This window comes from Apus apus, chromosome 15 (assembly GCF_020740795.1).
Source record: "Apus apus isolate bApuApu2 chromosome 15, bApuApu2.pri.cur, whole genome shotgun sequence".
Classification (NCBI taxonomy): Eukaryota; Metazoa; Chordata; class Aves; order Apodiformes; family Apodidae; genus Apus; species Apus apus.
In genome coordinates, this window is record NC_067296.1 from 8,262,224 (window position 1) to 8,289,608 (window position 27,385).

The following is a 27,385-nucleotide window of genomic DNA, read 5'->3' on the forward strand; positions in this document are numbered from 1 at the left end:
AGAGAAACTAAGCAGGCATCACACCGGTTCCCTCACCGCTGAGCACAGCTCAGGCCGAAGTCTGAATCTCAGATGCCAGAGCCCAGAAAGCTGCGGGAAAGAAAAAGGGGGGGGAAAAAAAGTCCAGTCCCTGATTCTCTTGGCTCAGACCCCCTCTAGTGGCTACTGAAAACATGAATATTCACAGCCCAGTGCTTCAACCACAGCGCTGGAGTTTGTGCACCAAACACATCCAAACTGGTCTTGTTTCATGCAACCACCTGAAACAAGCAATTGCCCAAGTCTGCTGTTCTATCCCCCTGCCTATGAACTCCGTTTCTCTGCAGAAGGTGTCAGAGCATCTTAAGGGAAAAAAAGCACACAAAGTGACATGCTTTTACATGTTAACATTTACTATTTCCAGCACGTTCTGTTCCCAAAGTGATGTTTAAAATGCACTGGCCAGCCTCTCTGTTCCCCTCACAAAGGGCAGCTGGTGAAATGTTTACCTTTACAGGGCCCCCAAACTGTCTTAATTTACTGTTTGTATTCCAGAGGGTCTAGGTGTTCCTGTTAGGAATAACATTAGGTTAGGCAGACCTTAATGCCAGCATTTCTCAGTGTCTCCAGGGTGGGTCTGACATCTGTCTGCAGCTGATCCTCCACACCAGTGAGACACAGCAGCTCCATCTCCATTTCCAGGCTCTCAATGACTGTAGCAACCTTCAGGGAGCGGTCGTGCACACTTAGCTTTGCTTGGACATAGCGTGCCTGAGGACAGAGCAGACACAGACACAGTCACTCACACAGCCAGCCTGCATTTTACATTTTTGTGGAACACAAGGTGAACCAGCGCAAGGCATAACCAGTTATGCCTCCTCTGTTAGCTGTCATTCAGGGATGCCACTTGGAATGTCTTGTGAACATGAGGTGTACTACAGAATAAGATGGAAAGTCTTTCAGGAAGTTTTTGTCATTTTGCTCCTGCCCTGTGCCAGCTGGGCACAAAGTGCATCCTTGTGCACACGAGTGCATGGCAGCTGCTGAAGTGACACCTGCAGAGAGCCTGGAGTGACTCCTTCACACCACAGGTCTAACCACATCTTCTATGATGAACAAATGAGGGCAAGAGAGAATTCTAAACATTTCCATCATCTCATTTCTGATCAGTTTTTCCTCCTCCTTAAATGCTGTGACCAGCATTAAACTGATCAGTTTTCCTTCACGTTTTGCTTGCCTGAGGTAAACAAATTAGTGCTGAGTGTAGAAACCCCATGCAAGAAGCTTGTCTTTCCACGAAGCCCGGCTGGGTTATGTTCTGGTTGGTTGTAGTTTCCCTGGATGTCGGAATGCAATAATGAAAATTAAAAGCCAACACATTTCCATACAGAAACACAACTTGTCTAACAAGTGGTGATCTTTTACCGAATTTATAACCACAAAAGATTGCAAGGCAGGATTCAGGAACAGTTTTCGAGGGTCCTGGCTGGGATCCACTTTCATGCATATCACTTGAAAAGCCAATTTGATTAAAAGAACAGCAAGATGCCAAAGAATGACAGTTTAGCAGAAGGAGAAGGGAGATGAGAGGCAGCATTATCCCAAGAGGTCTGTGAGGATCACTTCAATGACTGTTTAAAAACAGACAAACAAACAAAACCCCACAAATAAAAACTTACTTCAAAGTCTTGATACTGCTCTTCTGTCAGAGACTTCTTGGCTACGACAAGAACCCTCAGGCCTTCTCGAGCCATGTTACCACACTGGAAAGAAGTATCACATTGTAAAACATAAACTGCATCTCAGTAAGATGATTTATGCACAGCATTGCAGACATGGCCAATGTAAGATAGCAGGTTAAGAAAATAGCTGTCCCATTTGAGCAACCCCAGTGAGTCTATAACATCTGATAAAGTGTGTGATAAACCCAAGAAGGAAAAAGAAGATCTGAAATGGTTTGTAATCTATCCCAGTGATCAGAAACAATAATGTCCTCTCTGCTGTACTAGTGTGGCAAAACCAAGCCCACTAATTTAATTTTCTCTGTTTTGAAGAAAAGAACATCAGCCTTTGATTTGCAGACTGCCCACATTTGGCCATAAACTCCTTAACATAAGACCAAGGTATTATTATTTCTTTGAACACCAAGGTTGGGGAGTGGGGAGAATTAGTAACTGAAGCTACTGCTATGAGCTCTGAGTCAACATTCCTACTAGTCTGACAAACATATCCCAGTACAAAGCTGCCAAATGTAGTTCTGAAATTAGACTTTTTAGTCTAAAATAAATCCAAACAAAGGATCAAGCCCAGGACGAATCTGGTGATCTTGAGTGGCATCAGTTTTGAGCAAAATCTATTTTATTTACAGGACTTATTCTGCACTAAGTATGTTCAACTCTCCACCTGACTCCCTTGTTACTCCGTATGTATTTGACAGAAGACTGATCTAATGAGTTGTCAAGATCAGTGACCTTCTGGCTCACAGATGTTTCAGCATTTATGTCCACTCTGCCACACTGACAAGCTTTGTCATGCACTGCCCTGGAAGAAAAAGAGCACTCGCATCAGAAACCCCCCCCTCGGCAGGTAAGAGAGACAGCCTCGTACCTCCTCTTCCAGCCAGTCGTTGTACTGCACGATTCCAGCCATCACCACATCAGCCCCTTTCATGTAGAAGGTGATCTCTCCTGTTGATTCATCCTGCAGATAAAAAATAGAAGGGTCTAAGTTGGGCTACTAGTAGCATACTCAGTCTCAGCAAGCTAAGTGATGAGTTCTCTGTAAAACAATGACAAAAATGTCCGCACTGAGTAGGGCTGGAGGTTTATGTGGCTCAGCATCTTGTCTCAGGGCCACAAAGGAGATGTCTATTCAATTGCAACTTGGTTACTCACAGATAGGAACTAATACTTTAGACAAGGATGATTACCTTTTTAATCAGCAACATGTGATTTCCACACAGACACCTCTCAATCCTGATTGCATGTGCCTTTGGAATAACCTCTAGCTCTCACCCTGAAAATTCCTTTCATACTTACCTGAACAATAAAACAGATGCATGAAACTTAACAGAGTAAAAAAATCACCCTGATTTACCCCTTCTGTTACATTATATGGCACAGGCATAATTAAAGTTTATGCTTGCCACAGAAAGGTTAGATTGCTGCCTGCCTTATCTGATCCAAGTAATTTGTAGGCTGCAAGCAAAGCATATTTACATTACCACAAATTAAAAAATCCCTTCTAACCAGGCAGATACCCAAGGAGGTCACAGCTATTAGTATTACAAGCTAATGGAAACCCTGGCAATTTCCTCAAAGGAGACAAAACAATGAGTAAGGAACAAACTGCTCTGTAAACCAAGACAGCCACCAGGGATAGGAAGCAAATAAACTTAACATGCAAAAACAAAAAGCCCAAGAAGGTCTGGAAATACACAGTTGTGAATGAAGTGGGAAAAGTAATTCAGGAAAAAAACGAAATTAAAGAAAAGCAGAGTGGACACTTTTTTATTCTCACACGTAAGTGTCCATCTGTTCTGCCATTACAGAAACCAGTGGTGAAGGTTCTCATACAAAAAGAGTTTGAGTCAGTAGGTAGAAGTCTAACGCCTTGTGGTACTGGCAAAACAGAGTTTACATCTGTAACAAAAAACAACCAACCAAACAAAAGCAGCATCCTGATGTGGATACTAAAAATGTAATGAAGATAAGTAAGTGTCTGCTATGAAAAGTAAGTAGCAGCCAGGGATAATTAAGCTCTTTTACTGAGCATTTTTGTCAGGATCACAGATACTCAGAAGGAAGATTCTTATAATTAAGCTTAAACATGATTCTTTAAGTCCTCAAATGTCCAGCCTTCATATATCAGTACCCACATATTCCACATCTCCAAAGCAAAATGCGTGTCACTCTACCAAAACAACTAGAATCTGCTTAAATAAAACACAATGTTTTGGCAGTAGCCAAAGGTAAAGGTTTATCTATTAAATTATTTGATTAAAAAGTGTCTAACAACATCTTTGTAGGAAACTGAATAAAGACTCCACTTCCCGTGCTGCAGAACTGGCCTAAGATAGTTTAGATTTTTAGTCCAATATAAATACTGTATCAGCTATCTCCTTGCATTAGTCATTTCCTCTCACCGAGTTCAATAGGAGGTTAGTGCGTTCTCATATTATGGTAAGATCACACTATAAATCTACACAGAGATTTGCCAGTTATATTGTTTTGGAGAGGCATCTTTTTCCACCATGGTCTGATTCTGGCCTTGGTTCAAAGGCTTCTTTCAATTCCAGATATGACAATAGCACTATCTTTGCTTTACAACAAAGATCATTCCACATGGGTAAGGGGAAAAAAAAAAACAACAACAAACACAAAAAAGCAACTCACAAAGAAAAAGAGGAATGGAAAATATTGTGGTCAAACAAACAGGCCTTCTTTCCAGAAGAAGAAAAGTCAGAAAACAGTATGGTGAAGAGTGGCTGCTTCAGTAGAATAAGACTTCTTAGAATTGCAATAATCAGCTACAGAAATTACAGTTGATCACAAGCAAACTAGCAGATGCTGCAAAAATATCCCAAACGAGGCAACATCTGCTACTTGTTTTCAGTATTAACTACTACTTCATTTACTAAGTTATGTGCTGAAGGACATCTTTTCATAGGAGCCAGAACGGACAGGAGCAGTAAGGGAGTGGGATGTCTCTGGCAAGGCTTTCAGCAACAGCATCACCGGGCTGGACACACAAATCACTTGCTGAAACTCTGTACCTGGATTGCACAGGTAGCCTGGCAACGTGATCACAACGGCTCCCACTAGCTGAAAAAACTGCAGTTTATAAAAATGGGTAATATCTGCACAGCTGAGCAGAAAATATTACCATTTAAATTCTATGCAATACAATCTGGAGTACAGTCTCATTCTGCAGCTTCTTCCTCCCTCCCTCCCTGCCCAGTTGCTCACTGCATCTCTTGGCTCTGGGATACTTCACACTACTTTTCCCGCCCTTTCTTATTTTTTTAATCAAGCAGGGCAGTTTTGTAAGTCGTGCTAAAGAGGTAAACACCTTGCAAGTCACGGATCAAACCAGAATGGACTGCTTACACATACATGCATGTATGCTTATTATAATAAAATTTTACTTGACAACTTATAAAGTCTCTTTTTTCCCTTCTATATTTTTTTTAAATGAAAACTTAAGCCCTGCTTGAAGATATTACCTTGGAATACACAGAAATGTGGCTTAGCAGCAATGACTGCAAAATAAAAGACAATTAAGAATCCCAACAAAGACAGGCCAATGCTTTTATTAACAATATTTACAGTCAGGATCTGGGCCTGATGTTGCTCCCACAGACCACCAGTGGGAGTTTTGCTGGTTTTGGCACCAGTAATGCTCTAAATACAGATATGCAAAATAGAAACTTTTTTCTTCCTAAAGGGGGACAATACAGATAATAGGTAATTTAAAAGGAATAAGCTTCAAATCAAAGCTAAAAAAAAGATCACTCCTTTCCACTTCGATTAGAACATTTCAGGGCATCCACTTCTCTGCTGAGCATACAAACCCGACTTAATGAAGTACCCTGGCTTTGACGGTTACCCCCTTCTTATACCTTTGATATAAAACATTTTCCTTCTAGATCTTGAAAAGGTTGCTTGAAGTCTCCACATCATTTTCACTATAAAATCTGAAGAATTTACACTTGCTGTATTTAAACAGATATGCACTACGCTTTTGCAGCTATCCCATGCAGACACTTGTGGGAACACTGATGGCTGTGTACAACTGTCTACCTTAAACACGTTCAGTCAGGTCTCCGTACTCACAGATTTAACACACTGATTACTTTGTACAAACTCAGCCTATCAGCCCTCTTCAACTAACATTCCTGCCCTTGGGCATGTTTTAATATTCCGAAGCCTGGAACAACTTGAAATACAAATTTGTTCCCCCTACACTGTACTGTGTGTGATCCAGAACTTAGAAGCAGTTCCCTAAGCAGCAGGAGATCCAGGTCCAAAATACTCAGGTGGGATAACACAAATACGGCCTTTTGCATGAGCTTTAGGGATTTCCAGTCTGCACTAACCACAGTTTGTCCTTCACAGGTTTGCAAAATAATTATATATGCATATTACAGCTTTGTCTTGATCATAAAATCCCTTGGTAACAGCAATACTGACATTCTGCATAATATTGTTAGTGTTGAATACAGCCACTGCATTGCTCCATTCTACACCACCCCTTCATAGTGCTGTTTCTGACAAGGGCTGTGCTCTTCTAGGGGTCCAGGTAAGTGGAGAGTTATGAAGCTACCAACCATCAGTCAATAAAGCAGATCCAATTAATATGCTATCAATGAGGCCCATGTGTGCAGTACTGATCCTGACTGCTTCTAACTAAAAACAAAGGCTACTCCTCCTACTGTTGCAACTTAAAATACATGAGACAGAAGATATTTTTCACCCTATTTCCAAATATCCCAAAATAAACATGCAGCAACTCAGTTTTGCCACAAAGTAAACAGAGGGAGGAAAAGAAGAAAAAGAAAAATAAAAAAAGAAAAAGAACAAAAATACAAAACCCACCACTCTTACCTATTCTCCCCACCCTAAATAACAAAGCTGCAGATCCCATGAAATGATACAAATCAGATCTTGCTCTGATTACAGGCTTCATATTCAAGTTTTAGATTCCTGGTACCAATTATCTGTCTACTCTCAGTAAAAAATAACAAGGATGTTTTAATTATCTCCAAAAGAAATATTCAAACAGTTTCACCCTGTTTGCTTCACAGGCCAATGGAAGTGCCTTCCCATAGCTGGGTTTGTTTGCCTTACTAACATTGATTGTCTAGCACTATATCTTGACAACTAACAATGATAATGCTGACAACTGATCTCAACTGTTTTTAACACCCACACTTTCTTCTTCTTTTTAAGGTAATGTTTTTCTGATAGTCTGATCTTGTGATGTATTTTTATATAAAAGCACAAAGCTATGCAGACAGTTTCAGCTGGGCACGTATTTAACGTGCGCAGTGCCTGCTGCTGCTGATAAAGGTACTTGCACAAATGCACCCTTTTACCTTAACTCAGCTATTTTCAAACCCTGCTCATGGCTCTGTGTTCTCAGCATGGGTGCAGGCTCTGTTAAACAGCTCAAAAAAATCCTCCACAGTTCCCTGCAGTGACAAGTGCCTCCTCCTGCAGTGCTGTACTTCCACAGGGTCTGAGAGGAGCTTCAATACCTGCCAGAGACCTGAGGAGCACTTCCACAAAACTAATCCTAAAGTTGTATATTGTGGCATCAGTTCAGGATCCCCTCCCTTGTTCCCACTTGCTGCTCCCTCTATTACCCCCTGTTGTATCATCACAACTGCTTTGAAGATGCAGTGTAAGCTGCACCTACAAACCTGCTCAGGTTCCTAGTCCTGAGTGACCCCAAGGGGTGAAGAGCCTGTGACCGGGGTTGACTCACAGCACCAGTCCACTGTATAGACCCTCCAGCTCTGCCTATATAACCATGGGATGTATATGACAGCAAGAGCAGGAGCTTTTGGACAGAGAGCCTCAGGGAGGCTTCAAAGTCAGCTAAAGCTTCCCCAAGACACTGCTGATTCCTGCTCTTCTGGAAAAAGCAGTCCTGCCCCTACTGAGCTCCTCATCTCCTCACTGTGTAAGCCACTGTGGGAGGAGACACAGGGCTCAGGTCCCAGGGGACAGAGTAAATGTGACTCTTTCTTTTGCTGGCACTGCTGTCTTCAAGATTTCCTGAAACAGCAGCCTTACCTGAAAGATAACACAGCAAGTCTGCTGATTATCAAAGCTGTTGAGCCTTGGTTCAGCCCACACACTGCCAAAACACTCAGATTTTAGCTCTCCTGTGTCCCACCAATCTCTCCTATGTCTCCTTCCACCTTGCACACTTGTAGTAAAAAGCCCCTCCCAGTGTCTTCCATCATCCACAGGCCCACAGTTTCACAGTCAGAGGGAAATGCTCGAGCTCCCTATTCCTTCCCAGCACCATCCTGGAGGCCCCGTTGCACTGCCAAGGAGGGCAGCTGGTGGCAGTGCTGACTGATGGCCTGGCTGGACACCTGTTCCCAATCTCATGTTGTCCTGACAATGCGTGCACAAAACTAGGAGCTGTATGGCAGAAACCCACTCCAGAGTACAGGACAAATTAAAACCTGAGTAGGTGCAGCCAGAGGAAGCAGGAGTTGTGGAGGACACACTCCCCCAAGTGTCTGAAGCTTGGGCTCTTCTGTTATTTTGAGCACAGGACTAAAGACCATCAAACTACAGCCCACTACAGCACTCACCACCAAATATGCACAAGGAAAAAGATGTATCATAAAGAAAACCCAGCTATTAGCTTAAAACAGATAACCATCTTATAGCCTGACTTAGCAGAGACTCCAAACTCTGACAAGAAGAACAGCACAGCAGAGAGCAGAAGTTTTATATACGTTTCACGCTGTGTTAGCAGGAGATTCACAAAGACAAGTTTACCCGAAGCCACGTACCCGAACGATTATCCCCATGCGCTTGCTCTCGTAAGTGAAAGGGAAGATCTGGAGGATGGTGAAGTTCAGGATGTGGCCACCCGGTGTCCTCAGCTGCACGGAGGACTGGTCTCTGCCCACCAGTGTTAAGCCCACGCTCTCGGTCCACTGCACAAGGGCCACCTGAGAGGAGAAGAGCAGGGTGAGGTGCAAAGAAGTTCATTAGTCATCAATGGTGCTTTAGAGTGGTTCTGTTCACATATACAGGTGGTCAAATATGGCTCTTTCTACTGGGCTCTTGCATCGTTAGAAGCTTACTAACAACATTCAGGGGGTTTGGGTAGCCCAGCTCCTCCCTGCTTCAGCTGCCAGGCTGTCCTATGCTCTTGCCAGGGGCTGGTCAGCTCCCTGGTTTCGACTGCCACGTCCTGAAGGGCAATCCTGCAGCAAGGGCAGGTACAAGTACCCGCCACACAGGCCCGGGGTGCCCAAACTTCTGCTTGGGCACACCAGGTAATCTCTACAAACACTCACTTGAATGTGCTACTTTCAAGCTTGCTGTTTATGAAACCAATAATTTAAAATTATGCATTCACCCTGAAATTACAACAGCAAAGCCAGACACACAAATGCAGAGCACATTAAAAATTCATCTTGAGAAAGCAGGCAAACAAAATGAGCTCCATGCTACACTGTTTGGCAGTAGCAATTCATCAACAACTTTCAACCTCTGTACTGATCAGGAAGACAGCTGAAGGCTGGCTCACAGACACTTAGCAGAGAACCTCTTCTCCCCAGACATTAAAAAACAAAACCAAAACCCCAAATCAAACCGCAGATTTTTCAAGGCACACACAAGAACTCATTTACCTGAGCTTAGGTGGCTATCATTTTGATTGCAGCTTCTGGTATTTAAGGACCTACAACACTGAATTCTTTACAAGCTTTCACTAGATTACAACCGGAATCATGATAGAAGACCAACACCTTTATTTTGCTTCCCTGACAATTCCCCCAGAATCCCCAACTCAGCTGACACACCCATCTAAGACTGAGCCTGCTAAGATACGGGGTTTCATTCTAGAAGCTGTCTTCACAGTAACAGATGGGAGCAGCAGCTGACATAAGCCCATGTATCACTGGCCTCCAGAAAGGATGGAGGAATATTTTCTCCAAAGAGACACGAAATACTGGAAGTACTTTACAGTGACATTTTCAAAGGCATGAAAGTGCTGGGCACATGGATCCTGCTCACTTGAAGGTTAAATTAAACCTTGTGCTTTTCAGGTTCTGCCATTACTGCTTTAACTGACCACAAATACCTTGGAATTTATTTCAGAAAATCACATACCTGGAGATACAGATAAAAATGGAATCTATAATTACTTGCATTGAGTCAAAATTTTACTAAATCATTTGATAGAGTCGTGCCTAACTGGAGAACCTTTTGTGAACTCAGCTCCCTTTCATCCACAGTTAAGCTTAAAAGGCAACCTAAAATAAACTTCTTCTTCATAAAGTAGACTTAAATTGCCAGATTTAAAAAATAAAACAAAACAAAAAAAGAGTTGAGTTGGCTTTGCCTTGAAATATTTGAATCAATATTTGTTTTAATGTTTGCAAGATTTTGCTGGGTTATTCACAAAGATTACAACAAATCAAAGGCTCTTTCAAGCTTATCTTTTTCAAGTTTCTTCAAGCCATCCCTAGTGCATTAAGAGTGTGCAGTTAGATAATCCTCCTAGCAGTCTCTCCCAGAGCAGACGTGGGGCTTAGGTTTCTAATACTCTGGTAAATAAATAATTATCAAGAATTTTTCACAGCACAATGTTACATGTGTGCAGCACTGGCTACTCATTTGCCCATGCTGGCAAACTGCAAATGTCAAGATACAAATCTCTGTTCTCAGCTCAGCCCACTAGATCATCTCCTTTCCTACTTTTTTCAGAGAAATCTCCCCCCTCCTTCCTTTCTAGCACCTCACTTAAATCCTATATCAGGAAGCATTTAAACCTCCCAAAAGAAAAGCCTTGCACAGAGGAAAAAAATGGATGAGCAGCACATCAGAGGTGCTACATTATGCACATGACATGCTTCAAACTAACTGCTGCACTGCCCAACACCAGTCATTTCAGATGGCCCCAAGACCACAAAAAGGGTCGTCAATGGAAGGGAAAGAATAACCAAAGAGATCCATCCCCCTTTTCCATGGTGCTGCCAAGCAGGCGTGGGTCCTGTCACCCCTTAATGGCCCTTCAGGTGAACCACATTCAGCACTGGAGATGTGGGGCTGACCCCTTTGAACATGCCACTTCCCAGCCTCTGTAGTACTTAACGAATAATTACTGAGAGAGCAAGTGATATACTTTTGAAGCATTCCTATCAAATGTATGAAAAACATTGAATTTACCATCCCTATTCAAGAGGCAAGACAATGGGCCTGGCTCTGGGAAGTGCCACAGCACTGGTGGACAACACCAACGGCAACAAAAGTGCTGATGGCTCTTTCTGGGAGGGTCTGGGTGCCCTGGACAGGCAGCACGTTCCCACTGGGGAGGCAGGAGTTTACTTTGCATTCTGCAAACAGATAATCAGAGGTGCTCTTAGTCATGGCAAAAAGATGAGAGACACATACAAGATGCAAAAATATATTTACAGCTTAAACAGAGGAGATGTAAGCAGGCTTGAAACTTCTCATATGCCTTCAAGAGAGCCCACGCTCACTGATGAGGAGAAATCAACAACATCCCTGACTGTACTCCAGGAGTTTGTAACTCCATCCAGGCCAAGTCAGATACAGATCTGAGCATTACAAAGCAGAGCAGCTCCAGCAGCTTGGCACACTATCCTCCAAAATATTCTCTTTCCTACAATTAAATTACCCAAGCCACCACTGAAGTGGATATCGACTAATAAATTTCATTCTAGAGAGACAAATTGATCCTTCTGTGCCACAAGTTGCTCTACAAACGTCCCACTTAGGGTTGCCTGGGCAGACAGACAACAGGCAGAAACCAATTGATCAGTTCACCCTTTCATGTCCTGGCAGCTGCTGTGGGTTGTCAGGGTTAAAGACTGTTTGCCCAGGAATCTCAGGCACTCTTATCTCTGATCAGATTATATCTATTTCATTTCCCCTGTTAGTTACTGTATGGCTACAACTGACACGCTTGCAGAGCCCCAAGGCTGTAACCGATATCTGAATAAAGATACTTCAAGACTTCTAAATGGCACTGTGCACAGGAAACAAATTTAGGAAATCCTGCTTTCTGTTACAGGAAATGAATCCTATGCCAACTGGTAGAAATTACCCTTGCTGTTAAAGTAAAGAGAACACAAGATTTTGTACTCATTTCATAAACTGACCTTCCCTGCTATGGCAATATTTTATTGATATAGGATTTCAAAGGCTGGCTTTAACAGGAGTCCAAAGCCATTCCCCTACAGGGAATGTTATTTAACAGCATTACTCTCTTCTCAAGGACTCAACTTGTGCTGATCCTGCATTTTGTACCATCTAGTATGACATACACAGAGCACATCTAAACAATTTTCATATATCTAAGACCTACAGAAAAGATTTCTTCAGTGCAGCAAAGCACATCTGATTTCTGAACCCACTGTAAGACACTAGAAGAAAGGAAAAAATAACAATAATCTTGGGAGGATTCGTTATCATGCCATAGTAAAACAAACAATAACCCCTTGGGTATTCAAGACAAATTGCTGCATAAATATTTTAAATACAGAATAGTATAAAGGGAAAATAGAAAAGAAAAATCATCAACTTCACTATATGCCACAGTACATATATAAATAAACAGAGTAACTGTACAAAAGTAGCCAGTAAATGCTTTAGGAAAAAAAGAAAACAACTTAAATACAGATCACAAAAATCGCCATCTGGAAATAATTCACAACTTGTTTCAACCCAAAGGCAGTTGATTTCTGTAAAGCTGTGTTTACAGGGAAGAGCAACATATTAGAGGAGAAAAGCAGGTAAGCAAACACCAACCTAGATTACGTGGTGGGAGAGGACACACGTGCACACTGCTCACTGGCTCCAAGGCCAGGGAGGAGTAAGTGCTTGTTGTCACTGTAGGCACATCAGAGGAGAAGGGGGGGGGAAAAGCAAAGATACAGCTTTTGTACAGCACAGACAAGAACACAAAGCATGAAATTAATGAATTGCCTACTTGGGAAGAAAATACACTAGAGAGGATATTCTGAATGTGCATGAAATGTGGGCACTAACTCTGTGTGCCAGTCTTTCATTAATATATGCAACCACTTCGAGATCCTCACACACCTGGGCTTCAAATGAATATGTTTGCTTTGCCAACAATTTCTGACCTCTAACAATGAAGAAAGCCAGCTTCTATTTTGATGTCAAAGGTGAAAAGTTTATTATCAGAGGAAAATCTGTTTTATTTGGACCAATAAATGGAAGAACCCCTCAAATGTAGTCAAATGGGTGCTATGATCTCATACTGTCAACAGGAGTCTTATGGGAAATTTCAAACTTCAGTCTCTTCAATAGCATTCAGCAAGTGTCCTTGTACAAATTATTAGCAAACAAATTGGTTTACCTTGGTTGCACTAAAGAAGATGTACTCAAGAAGCATAATCAGAACATTAAATCATATTGTGTTCCTCCTCTATAGAGGAAACTACACTCTTAATTACATTTTTCAAATTTTGCAGAGTGGCAAAGAGCACTTTAATCTTAAGTCCTGTATTGAACCTGATCTCAAGTCTTCAGCAAAAGTTTCCAGTGAGTCTCTAGAGAGCTGCAAAGTTTCTCCCTGCTGTACCACTCTGTGTAACCCTGGCTGAACTGGGAGCTGTCAGAGAATTGGCAGGACACAGCTTTCCCTTCAGAAACTCTTGTGCACTTCACTCACTGTGCAAACTTCAACTTGGGCTCCAGGTCTGTGCCATCCACGTGGGAAGGGACTTGTCCTGGGTTAGCAGTGCTACCCAGTGTGATTTACAGCTTTTCACTTGGTCTGGAAGTTTGAACATCTTGCAGATCAGGGACAACCTGACTTGTGGGAGTGTTCTAACCTCCTCCCACAAGTTGAAGTTGTTGTTCACTCAAAAAAGACAAGATTGCCTATAATTTACTAAACATGGCCAAAGGGACTTACAGCTTTGAACTGCAAAATACATCCTGGACAACAGGTGTATGCAGAAACATGAGCAAAAGTCTGATGCAGAGGCTGATACAACAGCCAGGTACTAGTGACTGTAGCTTCAGGCAGAGAGGCAGACTGGCTGAATTGTATCAGCTGAGGGGGCACTTACGGTCTGTCCACAGGCATTAAATGCATTAAAATGTTACCCCCTTCACTAGACTGGGATACTTAAACCAATTTATTTTTTTTTTTCAGCAACAAGCAAGATCGTGTTTATATGTTTATACATGCAAACACAGACTGACCTCATCGGGACTGGAGGCCTGGTACACCCTGCAGGAGTCCTCATAGTGTCTCTCAGCTTCAGCCTGGTCTGTCACCCCGTTGGACTCGTACACCGGTGTCACGTTGTGGCACAGCGCGATTGCCTTCACCGCCTCGTGCACGCGGCTGCTCATGGTCTTACGCACCTTGGTGGCTAAGGTGAGGCCCTTCACAGCAGGTGGGTCCTGGGATTGCTTGTAAAAAAGGAAAGCAAAATAAAGTCTTATTGCAAGGGGGCGGGGGGGGCGGGAAATCAAGTTTTGACTTCAGTGAAGACCATATCTGTAGCAGCTGTGCAGACTTACATCCCCAGGAATGAGAGTTTTTGGAACAGGGCACTGAGAAAAAGATCCTTTGTTGCAAATCCACCAAACGTCAACTGGTGAAAGACCAAAGTCAGAAGACTCAGGGAAGCACTTTTTTTGCTCCACAAAACACCAGTGGCTCTGAAAATTTAGAGTCAATTGGGTTTCGCATGCAAGAGAACATAATGGCAGAAAACAGAAAACAGATGACTTGTATGGACCTAGAACATCTTAATTACATTATTTTTTAATACTATTTTTAGTATCAGAATGGGAGTCTTCAGATAATTGCACAATTACTAAATTATCCTGGTTGAAGAAGGGGGACACAGTGATCTAGTTTCCTGCTCTGTTAACCTTTAGTGTCAAGAGGACAAAAGTTTCACTTCCAGGTCAAAGGCCACAACATGGTAAAAATAAGAGCAAAGAATAAGAACTACAGTTCAAAATGAATCATTGCCAGCAAATGCTTCTCATTATGAGGAATCTCATTTGGTAATGATAAACCTTTTGTGAGACACGTCCTTTACCAGAGTAATTCCAAATCTTTTTTACAGTCTTATTGTTTAGGTCACATAAGATCTTCAAATTTAATATTGCTGCTCATCAGTACTGTTGCAACAGGCTTTAACCAAATCAAACAACAGCAAACCCTCAGCTGAAGGGCCTTTAAACTGACATATAGCACCAGTCCCATACTGGACTAGTTACAGTCACCAAAAGGTTCTTGACAAACATTGAATACTTCGGCAAATAATTAACCAGTAGCCAAGTTTTCTCAGGAAATTGAGCACAAAATTAGGGCAGATAGGTCTGAAGTCTGGGTTGTTTTGTTTTGGTTGCTGTTTTCTTTAAAGCACAGTTCAGTCATTTAAGAGTCTTGACACCAGTAGAAGAAGCAGATGCTAAGAAGGCTGTGAAAGCAGAGGAGGGAAATAGAGAGATAGCTAGAGGAGTTTACAGTCACCTGAGACACACACCAGTGAAAAAGATAATTACTGAAAATACCAGGTATTTATCCATTATCATCATATGCTTATTTAAAAGCACACTGTAGCCTGACAGTCTGCCCAGGGAAATGCTATGCCAACAGATCACTGAGGTCAAGGAAACCTGCTGTGCATCTTTACCACCATGAACAAAATCCAAAAATAAAAATCCTATTTACAGTACATAGTGCCTTTTTCTAGACAAGAATGCTGGCTTCATGTTTCGCTTTGTGGGAAGTATAAAAAGAGCAGTTCAGTCTAAAGATCTCTAGAGCAAAGTAAAAACACTGTGACATGAAAAACCCAGTTCACTGCAACAGATGTGCATGCCCAAAGAAAAGCACAGGCACTTTGAAAACAGCTTCTGCAGTTTCTGTAGGAATGAAGCAATTCCGTAACTGTCAAGAAATGAAAATGCCTGACATGTGACACAGGAGCAGTAGCCCATCACTAACATCTGCCTCTTGTGTCTGTGAAATCACATTTTACAAAAGTAATAAAAGCTAAATATCAGTAAGTCACAGAAGAGTTACTTTTAGTTGTAGTTGAGAGAATGGTTACTAACAAAAAAAAAGCTTTCATGATCACATAATTAGCGTAAGTCACTGACAACTCTTATTCTTTTTCTAAGTAATAATCTTCTTTATTTAAAACTTCATGCCTTGTTTTATGAAGGAAATGCATGTACTTATATGAAGTTTCAATTCATAAGCATCTTGTCCTTAGTAACACGCTAAGGAATATAGTTTGCTGACCCCAACAAATCAGATGGTATTGCCTGGTTATCATATAAAACTGACATGAAAGCCTAAGAACAAAAGATGAAGTGCTGGCTCATGCTGTGATACTAAAAGAAGAATGCAAGAGAGAGACTTCCCAAAACAGGATTTTCCTGTTCTGTTCTTTACATGTTGACTTTTCTGCTTACTTTAGGTGTAGACAGTTCTGAAAGCAGACGTCAGTTATGCACCATATAAGATCATTGGTGCATTACTGAAAGAATCCCACTTTTAACATTTGTAACCACCAGGCCTAAAGCAATAGCACACTGATCTCTGTTCCTGCTTACTGAGTACTGATTGTTCCTCTTCCTTTATTATTGCCCCAATACACAGCACAGCAAAGAGCAACTTAATCAACTAATTATTACCCAGAGCAAATATGCCAACAAAGGAACACTGTAGTTGCTGTAAATGCTGAATATCTAAATAAAATCATGCTGTTTTACAATCAGACCTCAACAGCAAGACACATGCACTTCCAGATCCCTGCACACAATGTGAGAGCTAAAAGACTGAAGGATGTGAAACAATCTACAAATGTAATAAGCAATCATGAAAATATTTATGTGCTAAGCATCCAACGACCTTCAGACTTTTCCAAAAAGTAACAGTTAATAGGCAGATCCTTGCCATCCGAGTTCATCATTAGCCCAGTGACTCAGACAACTGTTTTGTGAACAAAGAGTTAAGTAATGCAATTTAACTCTACCTGTGTGTATATGCTGAATATGTGGCTCTGCACTTCATCCATGGAGTCCAGGCCATAAGCTACGGTTCCCAGGTGAAGTCGCTTGAAGACCATCTCGTTCTGTGTAAGGGTTCCTGTAACAGAAGCAGCACCAGACGCGGGGTGGGCACCAACACATCTATTCTCCAGCACATATTCTTGTCCTTGCTGTACCCCAAATCCAAGGGAAACTGGTCCAGAAGCTGAATCAGTCACTGCACCAAACTCAGGCCAGCAAAAAAGACAGTATTAGCAAACCTCAGGGCCAGTTCTCCCAGGAAGTAGTGGTGCATGTTACCATGCTAGTAAATAGGAATGAGATTATTCACCCATTGTCAATGATAGCAAGAGCTGCAGGTATAACTCTGGTCCTCTTGGAACCAAATAAAACTTTTGGAAACAACTCCAATGGGAACAGAATTTAATGCCAGACCAAGCTTTTGATTACAGCTTAGGTCTTCTGAATTCAAGCTCAACTTTAGAAGTGTAAGGACAGCAGCAGACAGGTACACTTCTGCCTACATGTGTAAACTACCTTCATCTGGCTTTGAAAACCAACTCTAAAAAGCTGCTTTAAATTTTCTTTTTACCCTCAGCTTTTGGCTTAATAACACATTTTAAATGTTCTTTAAAGTAGTATAATATTCCTGTCCTATCCTACTTCTAGTGTGCTCAGAACAAAAAGGCAGTATTTTTTTTGCAAAAAAAATTAAATTATATTGTCCAAGTCACAGGAAATGCATATTTCTTCTAGTCCAAAGAAATCTTACATTATACTCTCTGACTGGACAAAAATGTAACAAAATCCAAACAACAACATCAACCCATGACTCAAAACTGCCTTTTCTACACAGATACCTGTTTTGTCTGTAAGCAAATACGATATCCTCCCCAGCTGCTCAGGAATAGTGCTGGACCGAACCACAGTCCCAGGGATTTTGGCATCTCTGCGGATCACCCAGCTGTAGACAATTTTCCCCATGTCCAGATTCACTCGTAAACTGTGGGGAAAAAAAGAAAAAAAAAATAAAAGTATCTCCAGTTAAACTTCGGAAAAAAACATTGTGAACTGCTGAGTGTAATGAAAGGATATGTTTTCCATGCTGAATTTGAGCTGCTGAAGAGGATGTTTCGGGAGAAGTATATTCAAAGTCAGTGGTTGGGTGGTATAGGGGCAGCAGGACTGTGCATTGCTGCAGTGGTTACTGTGATTCAAAGAAAGATGGTAAGATTATGTTGAGAAGGACAGATATAATTTAAGGAGAAGATGGACACAGACAAGTAAGGGCCACGTTCTGACTGATGTGCAGACAGCGGGTTAAAAATGGAACTGAAACGAATCCCAGACCTACACCAAAAGTAACAACCTACTTATTAATACAGTGTAATTAAATATTAAAGTTTCGGTCCCCTCTACAAGGCAATTGGGTCCTATTACACTTTATGCTGTATAAATATATCTCCTTTTCCATTTTTTGCTCTGCTTTTATAAAAGTAACCAGACAGCCCTGATACTGAGAAAAGGGGCCTTAAATGACTAATCCACAGCCCAAGTTAGAGTCAGTGAATATGCTAAATAAATGCAGCAGCAGCAGCAAAATGATTCTTAAATTTAAACAGTAACTTGCTTTCTGTTTCTAGATTTGCTTACTTGTCAAAAGAGGAATAGATAAGAGTTTATGTGCTTGTTCATACTAGAAACACGAAGGAGGATGCAAAGGAAACAGTATTTTGCTGGGAAGAATTAGTAATTGCCTTACCTAATGGGAATGATGTTTGAGAACAGAAGAAGAAATCTTATGATCTGAAGGTACCAACGGCCAGCAAAGTGCTGAAGGGCCACCATGACAAGTGAGACTACCACAAGAGCCCCAAACAGGATCTTGGTAAGACAGTTCACTTCCAAATCAAATAGACCAATCTAAAGATATTAAATAAAGACATTTCAAACACACAAGAGACGATGTTAGCTCAATGTAACATTCATAACTTCCAAAGAGACTTTCTCCACTATTGAACATCTTTTCTTTATGTAAAGCAATTTATAAGCAATATTGTTGCCTGCTTATTAAACAACACTTTCATCCTTTGGAAGTTAAGCAATACATGAAGAGGTGTGAGAGGACTCATGCTGCCACAAGTTTGCAGACCATATGAACATCCCTACACCTTGTCTTAGCTTTGCTATTGTAAAATAATGCAGCAAAATAAGCTTTCCTATTCTAACTGGCACTCTCCCATTAAAACCATATAAAACAATGGTTTTACCCATCTTAAAAAAGTGAGAAGACACATGTACAATAGGATTAAAATAATAAGGAGAAACAGGTTTTGCTATAGTAGCTATCTTAAGTCATAGGCTGGAAGATGAGGCATTATTCCTATGAGGTTGTCTCTATAGCATGTACATATAGGATTTGGAATGATTTTCTTTTAAACATTATACATTTCTGCCTCTTTTTATTTATAAGACTGTTTCCTTACCATACCTTACTTCTTGGGTTTGAAGTATTCATCACACTGCGCAATTCCCTTCCAGTGTAGAGGACAACACCTACAACAGTACCTAAACAAAACAGAGCAGCATTAGCCAAAGAAAAACAACCTCCATTTGTTTTCTCTATAAAAATACTTATTGGATCCACAGACTTGCCAGTTGGAAAGGATTTTCAGCAGGTTAATTTCAGAAGCAATAGCAACCAGAATTTACAAATGCCAGTACCTGAAATATAAAACCTATGAAAACAGAGACTTTGAACAGAAGACATCCTACAAAAAGTCTGCAGGTCTTCAACCACACTGCCCATATGCTTGGACTTGAGGCAGCAAGACAGATTGCATCAACTAATGTGCATGGGAAGAGAAGGCAACTGCTTTGCTCTCTCAACTTTCCCTGACCTCCTTTTGATGTCATTTGTCTCTCCTCACAATAATAAAAGTTGCTAAGGATAGAGGATTTCTTGGTTTTCCTCCTATCACCTTGAATCTGACTTAGGTTTGGGTAAGTTTGCCTTACACCAGATAACAGTCCTTCATTATGTGTCAAAATTAAACCAGGGCTCTGTGCTATGGCTCTGCATTGGTGAAGGTTGCCACAATCAGAGTAAACCAAATAATTCCAACAACTTTAAAAGACAGAATTCCCTTATTTTAAACATCTACAATTTACTTGTATTTGCCTAATTGCTGTTCCCACCAAAAAGCAAACAATACCAACCCTACCTTACTGTAACAGATGGAGCTGCTGGAAGCCTATCAGTGTATTTTAATGCCATGTCCCACAGTTGCTAAAGAGCTGAGAGCAACAAAGTTCTCCCTTTACTTGCAGAAACATACAGTTTAGCACCGTAAATTACTGTTTTTCTACGGATTTATCTTAAAGACATTGCAAAAAGCCATAAAGAAAAAGCTATCTACCATAAAGAGTTTAAAAGTTGCTATTGCCAAAGTCTAATTTTTTAACGTCTGAAAAAAATGAAGCAAATCAACACTGAAAAAAGAAGCACTGCTGCAAATACATTGCTATTTTATACTCTGCTATTCCCCTGCTCCCATTAATGATCAAATTATTTAAAAGCTGCAAGTGAATTATTTTTAAATAAGACTGATTCAAAAGAGGTGGTTTCTAAAAACATGCTGGGAAACATTCCTTAAAAAAACTCCAAAAACCAACAACAAACCACAGGAGCCAGATGGCAGGTGGTGGCAAGATCATCACAATTCAAGTCAGCAGATGGCACAGCTACTCCAAATCTACTGCAAGCAGAGTCAGACCCATTCCTGCTACAGCAGATGGAGAAAGCCACAGATCTCTGCCTCGTCTTACAAGCTGCCCCAGTGAGATGGCATCACCACAATTTGACAGCTTTCACCTACTGAAAAAGTAACATCCCCATTTTTTCCTAACAGGAATAACCTACAACATGCTATTTATGATTGCCACAGGAGAAAAAAAAAAAGAGTATTATATTGATCAAGTCAGTTAAAATGAAAGGAAAAACCTGTCAGGACTAGGAAACAGCTTGAAGGCACCCTGGTATGCATAAAAAGTGCTTCTAGTTGTTTTATGGCCATTCAAAACAGACTCAACTGCATAAACCATTTGAAATTATGAAAATATTGGCAAATATTACTCCTATTAACTGAACCCAAAGATGGCTATTTACAAATAACTTTGTTCATATTCAGAAGGGAGGATTGGATTCAAACACTAAGTTCATCTGGGCAGGGAGGAGGTCGTTGCATGCCTTGATACAGGCACCAAGACCACCTGGGGCTTCTAAGCAGCACTGAAGTATCAACCAGGCAGAGCAGTGTACACTGTGCCCTCCATTGGGGAAAAATGCTGCACCCAGGTGTGTACTACACAGAGCTGAGGGTACAGCAAAGGAAGAGCTTGTACCCTCAGCAGGCATTGGCTGTGAGTGTGCTGAGGGTAGGAGAGCATTTCCCTCTGACTTCAGTAGGATTCTTTACTGTTAGGCCCCCTGTGTTATGCTCAGCCACAGCAGTGTGGGATCTGCAGCAGTTCAAGAGATGGTAAAAATTAAAGCCTGGATAGAAAGGTAAGAGAGCCCCCCAGGAAAGGGTGCTGTGGGGAGAGTAGCTGTACAGGACAGAACCACAATTACTTTGACAAGCCTCTACAAGATGCCATTGATTAATCTGAGGCTTTGGGAGCTTATCATATATATATAAACAAAAATCTGTCAAATTTTTTTGTTGTTGTTGTTTTTTAAAGTATGTAAGATTAACTGAATGGAAGCACTTACCTGGAAATCTTTCATCTTAGCTTCTGTTACCAGAATCTATTTGACACCATTTCTGTTACAGATTAGGATGTCAACGTGGAGGGCAATTAAGCACTATTCTGGTCCTGGATGCTAAAGAAATGCCCAAAGGCCACTCCAATTCTTTCTCATCTAGGAATGTCCAAGAGGCAATTAGATGTCAGCTCAGCTCCACAGAGGTGTTAGGACAAGTGGGAAACCTCATTTCAACTGCTAATTTCTCCAACTGACAGAGATTATTAGTCTATTACAAAAAGACCTTTAAAAATTGTTAACATATTCCCTTAAAAAAAAAATGTACACATGCTTCCATCTTACCTGATGCAATCACTGTGCTGGCCCACAGAGTGTTTTCTATGCTTAAACTTTCATTCACCGGAGGGTCACTGTCCTCCTACCACAGAATAAAAAACATACATGCAAACAAACCTGTCAGTGGTGTAGAAGGCCAGTGGCTGACAGAGTTACACAGAGGTGTTTGGAAAGGGGTGCTGGGAGTGTTGGTGTGGGCTTCTTGATAAGATGAAGGATTTTCATAAACCCAGATCAAGCTCTGGTTGGACTAAGAACGTAAGAATTTTGTTTTCAGAGAAGCAGAAGGGATTCGGGGGAGGTGGTGGTGTGAATCTATTAAGATACCTCTGCCTGCTGAAGGCCGTTGGGAATCATAAACGAGAAAGGGATTTGTCAGCAGCTCTCCAGGGACTACAGGAAAATGTTCGCTCACTTGGCTTATGTCGATTAATAGCCTTTTTCCTGCTACTGTAACATCTCACTGAGAACCTGTTTGGACTGCTCAGTGATGCCTGGAAAGTAGTCTGATACACACCAGAGAACAGTTACAAGACAGCATGATGCCTCTCAGGCACCAAAAGAGTGAGGTCTCTAATCCCAAACAGCCTATGACATGGTCTCCAAGTCAAAGCTTCAATAATTTTTGTTTCAGATTTAGTTCATGGGTTTTATGAAGGGGAAGGAAAGGGGGAAAAAAAAAAAAAAAAAAAAAAAAAAGAGAGAGACAAGGAATGACAGGAGAGACTTCATTATTTCTCCTGAAAAACTCAGGCATTCTGGTAGCATTCAGCACATTTGCATATCAAACACTACATATATGATTTCAAGCACATCTCGCCAAGACTCACCCTTGTAAAGGTCCCCACGAAATTATGAATATCAATATTAGGTTCTTCAGCATATACATAGGATCGGCTTTGCAGCAGGTCCTGGAAGAGAGAAATGTTTTAGCACACAGTCAGATAATTCCATTAATAGTGTAGACATGTTTCTATAAAGATGCTTTGAGTGAAAGTTACTTATCAAGTTAAGATAATTACTAAATTATATTATTTAGTGGAGCCAAACTGTCTAAGAGAAAATACAACTGTTGTATCAGCTTCACTGAAGAGTACTTCTTGAACCGATACCCGAGACACTCCTGGGAGTTACTTAAGACGTTGGTGCCCCATAAAAGAAATTTCAGCCTGAACAACAAAAGCAGCCCAAGACACTTATTACTTTGTAGCAAAGAAGGTTTGGACTAGTCTGCCGATGCAACCAAGAACTCACTGTTCCTCAATATTTAGTTAAAGATGCCAGTGTCACTACGAAAAGGCCTGTGGTGAGAAGACACACCAATTCTGCACAGTGTTTTCACTGCTGACTCCTACACATGCATGAGCTATCCTCTTCATGGAGAGTACCTTGCTTCAAAGCCTTTGTATAAACAAACTTTTTGCACTTTACAGATAAAATATTAATAAAACAGGTACTTAGATTCTCCATTTCCCCCTTCTTTCTTTTTTTTTTTTCTTAAACCACATTAACTCCTTTAGAGATTTTGGGAAACAGCATGTTTGATGGAGGTTCTGTACTTGCTTTACATCATACAGTGGAGCTTCCATGGTGACATTCCTCCTTTCATAAAGACAAGGAATGAAAACTTAACTGCCTCTGGAGCCATTTCATGAAAATGCATTAATTTAGCCTCTGAACATACTGCAATGCAAGGAATAAAAGGGAGCATTTGAGAAGTACCACCAACAAGGGTACCTATCCTGCAACAAGACGTGTTCTGCAATAAGTTGGTTACTGCAATGGTCTCACGAGAGGAAAAAGAAAATAGGAACATCCTACCACTAGCCACCTCCTGCTGCAGGGTCATTCTCTAGCTGCCAACCCCAGCACCTACCTGCATAGCCTTGCAGTGACAGCAAAGCTTCACCTTACCTGAAAGCCTGCCTGGAGCTCGAGAAGAGCTGGCCTACACCCTTACATTCTTTGCTGCCAAAGCTAACCTGTAGCTTCCACTGAGCCCTGTGCAGAACAATGCTGCATTAACCTCTTTCTCAGAATAGCCTATCAGGTGAAGCAGCTGAACATTTTTCAGGTAGAGCAGATAACACGTGTTTACCAAGTAGAATATTTGAATGAAGGCAGCTTACAGAGGCAGTTGGCAGTCTCTGAGTACAGGTAACAGGCAGCCGCAATTTCCAGTCTGTCTCACCATCCAGCTGGTCCGTGCGAAGGAAACAAGATCCTGTGGATATTCAGCACCAGTCAGTGATCTTTCCAAATCTGTCTTAGGCACACCTATAGCTCATCTAGCACCATTCTATCTTTGGAAACAGCATCTGATTTCAAGTAACATTTGTTAATAACGTAAGAATTATATTCTCGCATCACACATTCATTTCCTTCCACTAGTCCAGAATACAGAGTCTTCACTGTGTTTTTGAGACATTTTAAGTGTTCTCATTGTCTTTATGTTTTTTAATGCTTCTGATCAAACATGTCCTTATCCCACACTTAACAAAACAAACCTGAATGGCAAGTAAAACTATTTACATATATAATGCAAACTATTGTGTCATCTGATTAATTTACCCCGGATTCAACTACCTACATTCTTTGATTAGCAAACAAAAACAGAGTATTACATCCTGAAGAGTGGTGGCCCATAAAAGCATTTGAGTTCTCTGCCTCTCTAAAATTTTACTGTTATCTATTTCTTTCACATTTCCAAAAGATAATTTTCTCTAAACAACCAGTGAAAGGTTAATGGCTATTTTGACAATTGGTTCCAGATGTTTACCATTCTTCTCCGATGTCCTCAGGAAGATCATGTCAGCAGGGACCCGCTGGTTCTGTGAGGAGAAGAAAGGCCATTATTGTGCATACAGCCCTGCACGCGTGTGCAGCCCTCCACAGCCCCACCGTGACAGGCCAAGGGGCTATGGGGGAGAAAGAGCACTTCTTTGTCAAACTGAAGCTTGGTATTCAGTTTGCTTTGAATCCTAAACTTGCTTCCCTGCAGAATTCCAAGTGCAGAATAATAACTGGTGCCAGCTCCCACTGACCAGACCCACCAGCAGCTAGGTTTACAAAAGAGCTACTGAGTAATTCTAGAAGTATCAAGAAATTTTAAACTAATGCTGATTTCCTTTGAAGAAGTCCCATGCTAGAAGAAAGCATGTACCTGGAGTCTACCACTACCTTTTTCCTTTTATACGGAATATTTTTAGACTAATAGTTTTAGAGGACACAGCTGCTTGCACAGTGTGTGTGAAAAGAGGGGAGGGGAGAGAACCCCCCCCAAAGTGATTTAATATTATAAGTAGTGTTCATCACTTGATATTCTGAGCCTATCATAAAACAAATGTGACTTCAAATTATCTCATTTTCTATGGTCTTGCAAAAAATACAAAGAAAAGATCCACATAAAGGCTAACCTTTTCAACAATGATGAGGTCGCCCACTTGTATATTAGAGCTCTTCACCTTCACAGTCCCTGTAAAGGAAAGTAATCATTGCATTAGGGCAGCAGCAGGGTAGGGTTTGTGGGTGCTGTGCAGTGCTCCTCACCCCCCTTCTTTCCAGTTCACTATTCTGGATAAAATGGGTGACATTTCTATCACAACAATAAGGCAATGCTGCCCAGTGGAGACTTAAAAAACCTACTGCTCCCTCTGGGTAAAGCAATAAGCTTCAATCTGCAAAAAGGGGTAAAAGCCTCTTTTCTCACAGCTCCAGACCTCAGTCCTGGATGCAGAAACCCTCTGCTCACTCTCTAGTGACAACTGTGAAACAAGCACTTAAACTTCTTCAACCTGGCTAACCCAGGAATTTAAAAATACTTTTGGTGACAGGCAGGCAACAGAGCAAGAACAGAAAAACTGCAATAGGGAACCATCACCTCCTGACTCCTCCTGCCAAGGTACTTGAAAACCTAAAGCTCAACTCTCAAGCCAAGAGCTGGAAGCCGTAAGTAAAATGGACCCATCCTAAAAACCAAACTAATTTCCTCCTGTGTCACAGCTCCTGTGTCACCTCTCCTTTGCCTCTTGGCAGACAAAGCCTGAACAAGCCCTACAGAGTACAGGTCCTACAGAAAACACGTAAATATTTATTTCTTTGCAGCTGTCAAACATTTCCCAGTTGCTTTAAAACAGGGGATTAATTTAACAATTGGCTAGTAATTTCAAATCATTAGCCAGCTGTAGATTTGGCTTCTCAGACTAACTAGTGATTTATAATCAGTTAATTTGAACCCTGCCTCTATGTGTCTGCCTGTTATATTTCAACAAAAGCCTCTTTAATCTGCTGTGATTTGAGTGGAAGTGGGGGAGGCACGTGGAGCTCACCCTGGCATGGACAACACTCCTACTGTACCTCAAAATTCATGGGCTAACTGGCCAGATAGGAGCTCAGGGGGAAAAGAGAAGGGGGAAGGGAGGGGGAATAGAAATTAGCACAAAGCACAAAGGTCACTAGGATTTTACTACTGGCAGTCCCTTCATTAGCATCCTTCTCAGGATATGCTTCACTGTTTCTGCTCCAAATTAACAATGAAAGCCATTCTGGGCTCCCGGCAGCCTGCTGCTTTGGTGACACACTGTGTGCTTAACAACATGCTTCATCACTGCTGCTAATAAATGCAGACTTCCTTACATGCTGTAATTATTCCTACAAATTATAAGCAGTCATGGCCCATTTCACAAATATCTCAGGTCTTTCGCAGATTCTGGGTATTGCCTTGCAAGACTTTTAGTTTAAAAAAAAAAAAAAAAGGGTAAACAAAACAAATGTTGGGCTAAAGACATCTCTGCCGGGGCAGGAAGCATACAGGGGATTAAGAGTCCATTACGCAGAGGCTTGAAAAGAAAAGCCGCACTCCAAGAGGATCCAAAAAAGCATCCCTGGCAGTCTTCTGTAGGGGCTATACAAAGTTAGGTACTATGACACTAAAAGGGTCTGACAGATAACATCTCTTCCTCCCCTTTTAATACGGTTATTCACCAAACAACAAAAAGTGCTTTTGAATATTCTCCTGTGTAAAGGAGGAAAAAAAAAAAACAACCCACCCCTGTGTGCTCTCCCCACACCCGCATAGCAATTCCTAAACCACTGTGCAAAAAAGCTCTTGGAAGGAGAGGTGGATGTGTTTAACTGTATTTTAGGTATTTCTCTTCAAGATCACAAGGACTTCTTTGGTGCACTACCTGCAGGACTCAAGACTGGAAACTTATTTTTGCAGTGCTTTTCTTGACGATGCAAATTCACACTGGAAAGAAAAAATAATGACTGGACAAAGCTACAACGTGATGCTTTCCTACCATTATGCATATAAAAGGCTTTTTAGACCATTATTCTGAAAACAGTATCATCTGCTTTAAAAGTTTTTCATTATGACAAAAATCAAAGCAGCTAGAGCAATTTTTTCTTGCTCAGTAATCCTCCCAACCCCAGCTGTTTTAAGGGAAGAAAGGACCTTTCTAACCAATACACATTTTTAAAACTCCTGTTTAAATGCTATGCCCTTTTCAGGTAGCAAAGCTAA

The 27,385-nt window shown here is 41.2% G+C and overlaps 1 protein-coding gene across 1 annotated transcript in view; it reads right to left on the bottom strand.

Annotated features, from left to right (window-relative positions):
• ATP9A (ATPase phospholipid transporting 9A (putative)) overlaps positions 1–27,385 on the bottom strand; it is a 59,491-nt gene that overhangs the window by 14,992 nt on the left and 17,114 nt on the right. The window contains exons 5-18 of the mRNA XM_051632803.1: positions 25,278–25,336; positions 24,641–24,692; positions 23,991–24,085; positions 22,692–22,772; positions 21,868–21,943; positions 19,249–19,325; positions 18,520–18,680; positions 17,618–17,760; positions 16,742–16,854; positions 13,938–14,150; positions 8,516–8,677; positions 2,587–2,679; positions 1,659–1,742; positions 580–750 (exon numbers count right to left, since the gene is read on the bottom strand). Coding sequence (XP_051488763.1) covers positions 580–750; positions 1,659–1,742; positions 2,587–2,679; positions 8,516–8,677; positions 13,938–14,150; positions 16,742–16,854; positions 17,618–17,760; positions 18,520–18,680; positions 19,249–19,325; positions 21,868–21,943; positions 22,692–22,772; positions 23,991–24,085; positions 24,641–24,692; positions 25,278–25,336 — 1,580 coding nt within the window. The remainder of the gene's footprint in view (positions 1–579; positions 751–1,658; positions 1,743–2,586; positions 2,680–8,515; positions 8,678–13,937; positions 14,151–16,741; positions 16,855–17,617; positions 17,761–18,519; positions 18,681–19,248; positions 19,326–21,867; positions 21,944–22,691; positions 22,773–23,990; positions 24,086–24,640; positions 24,693–25,277; positions 25,337–27,385) is intronic.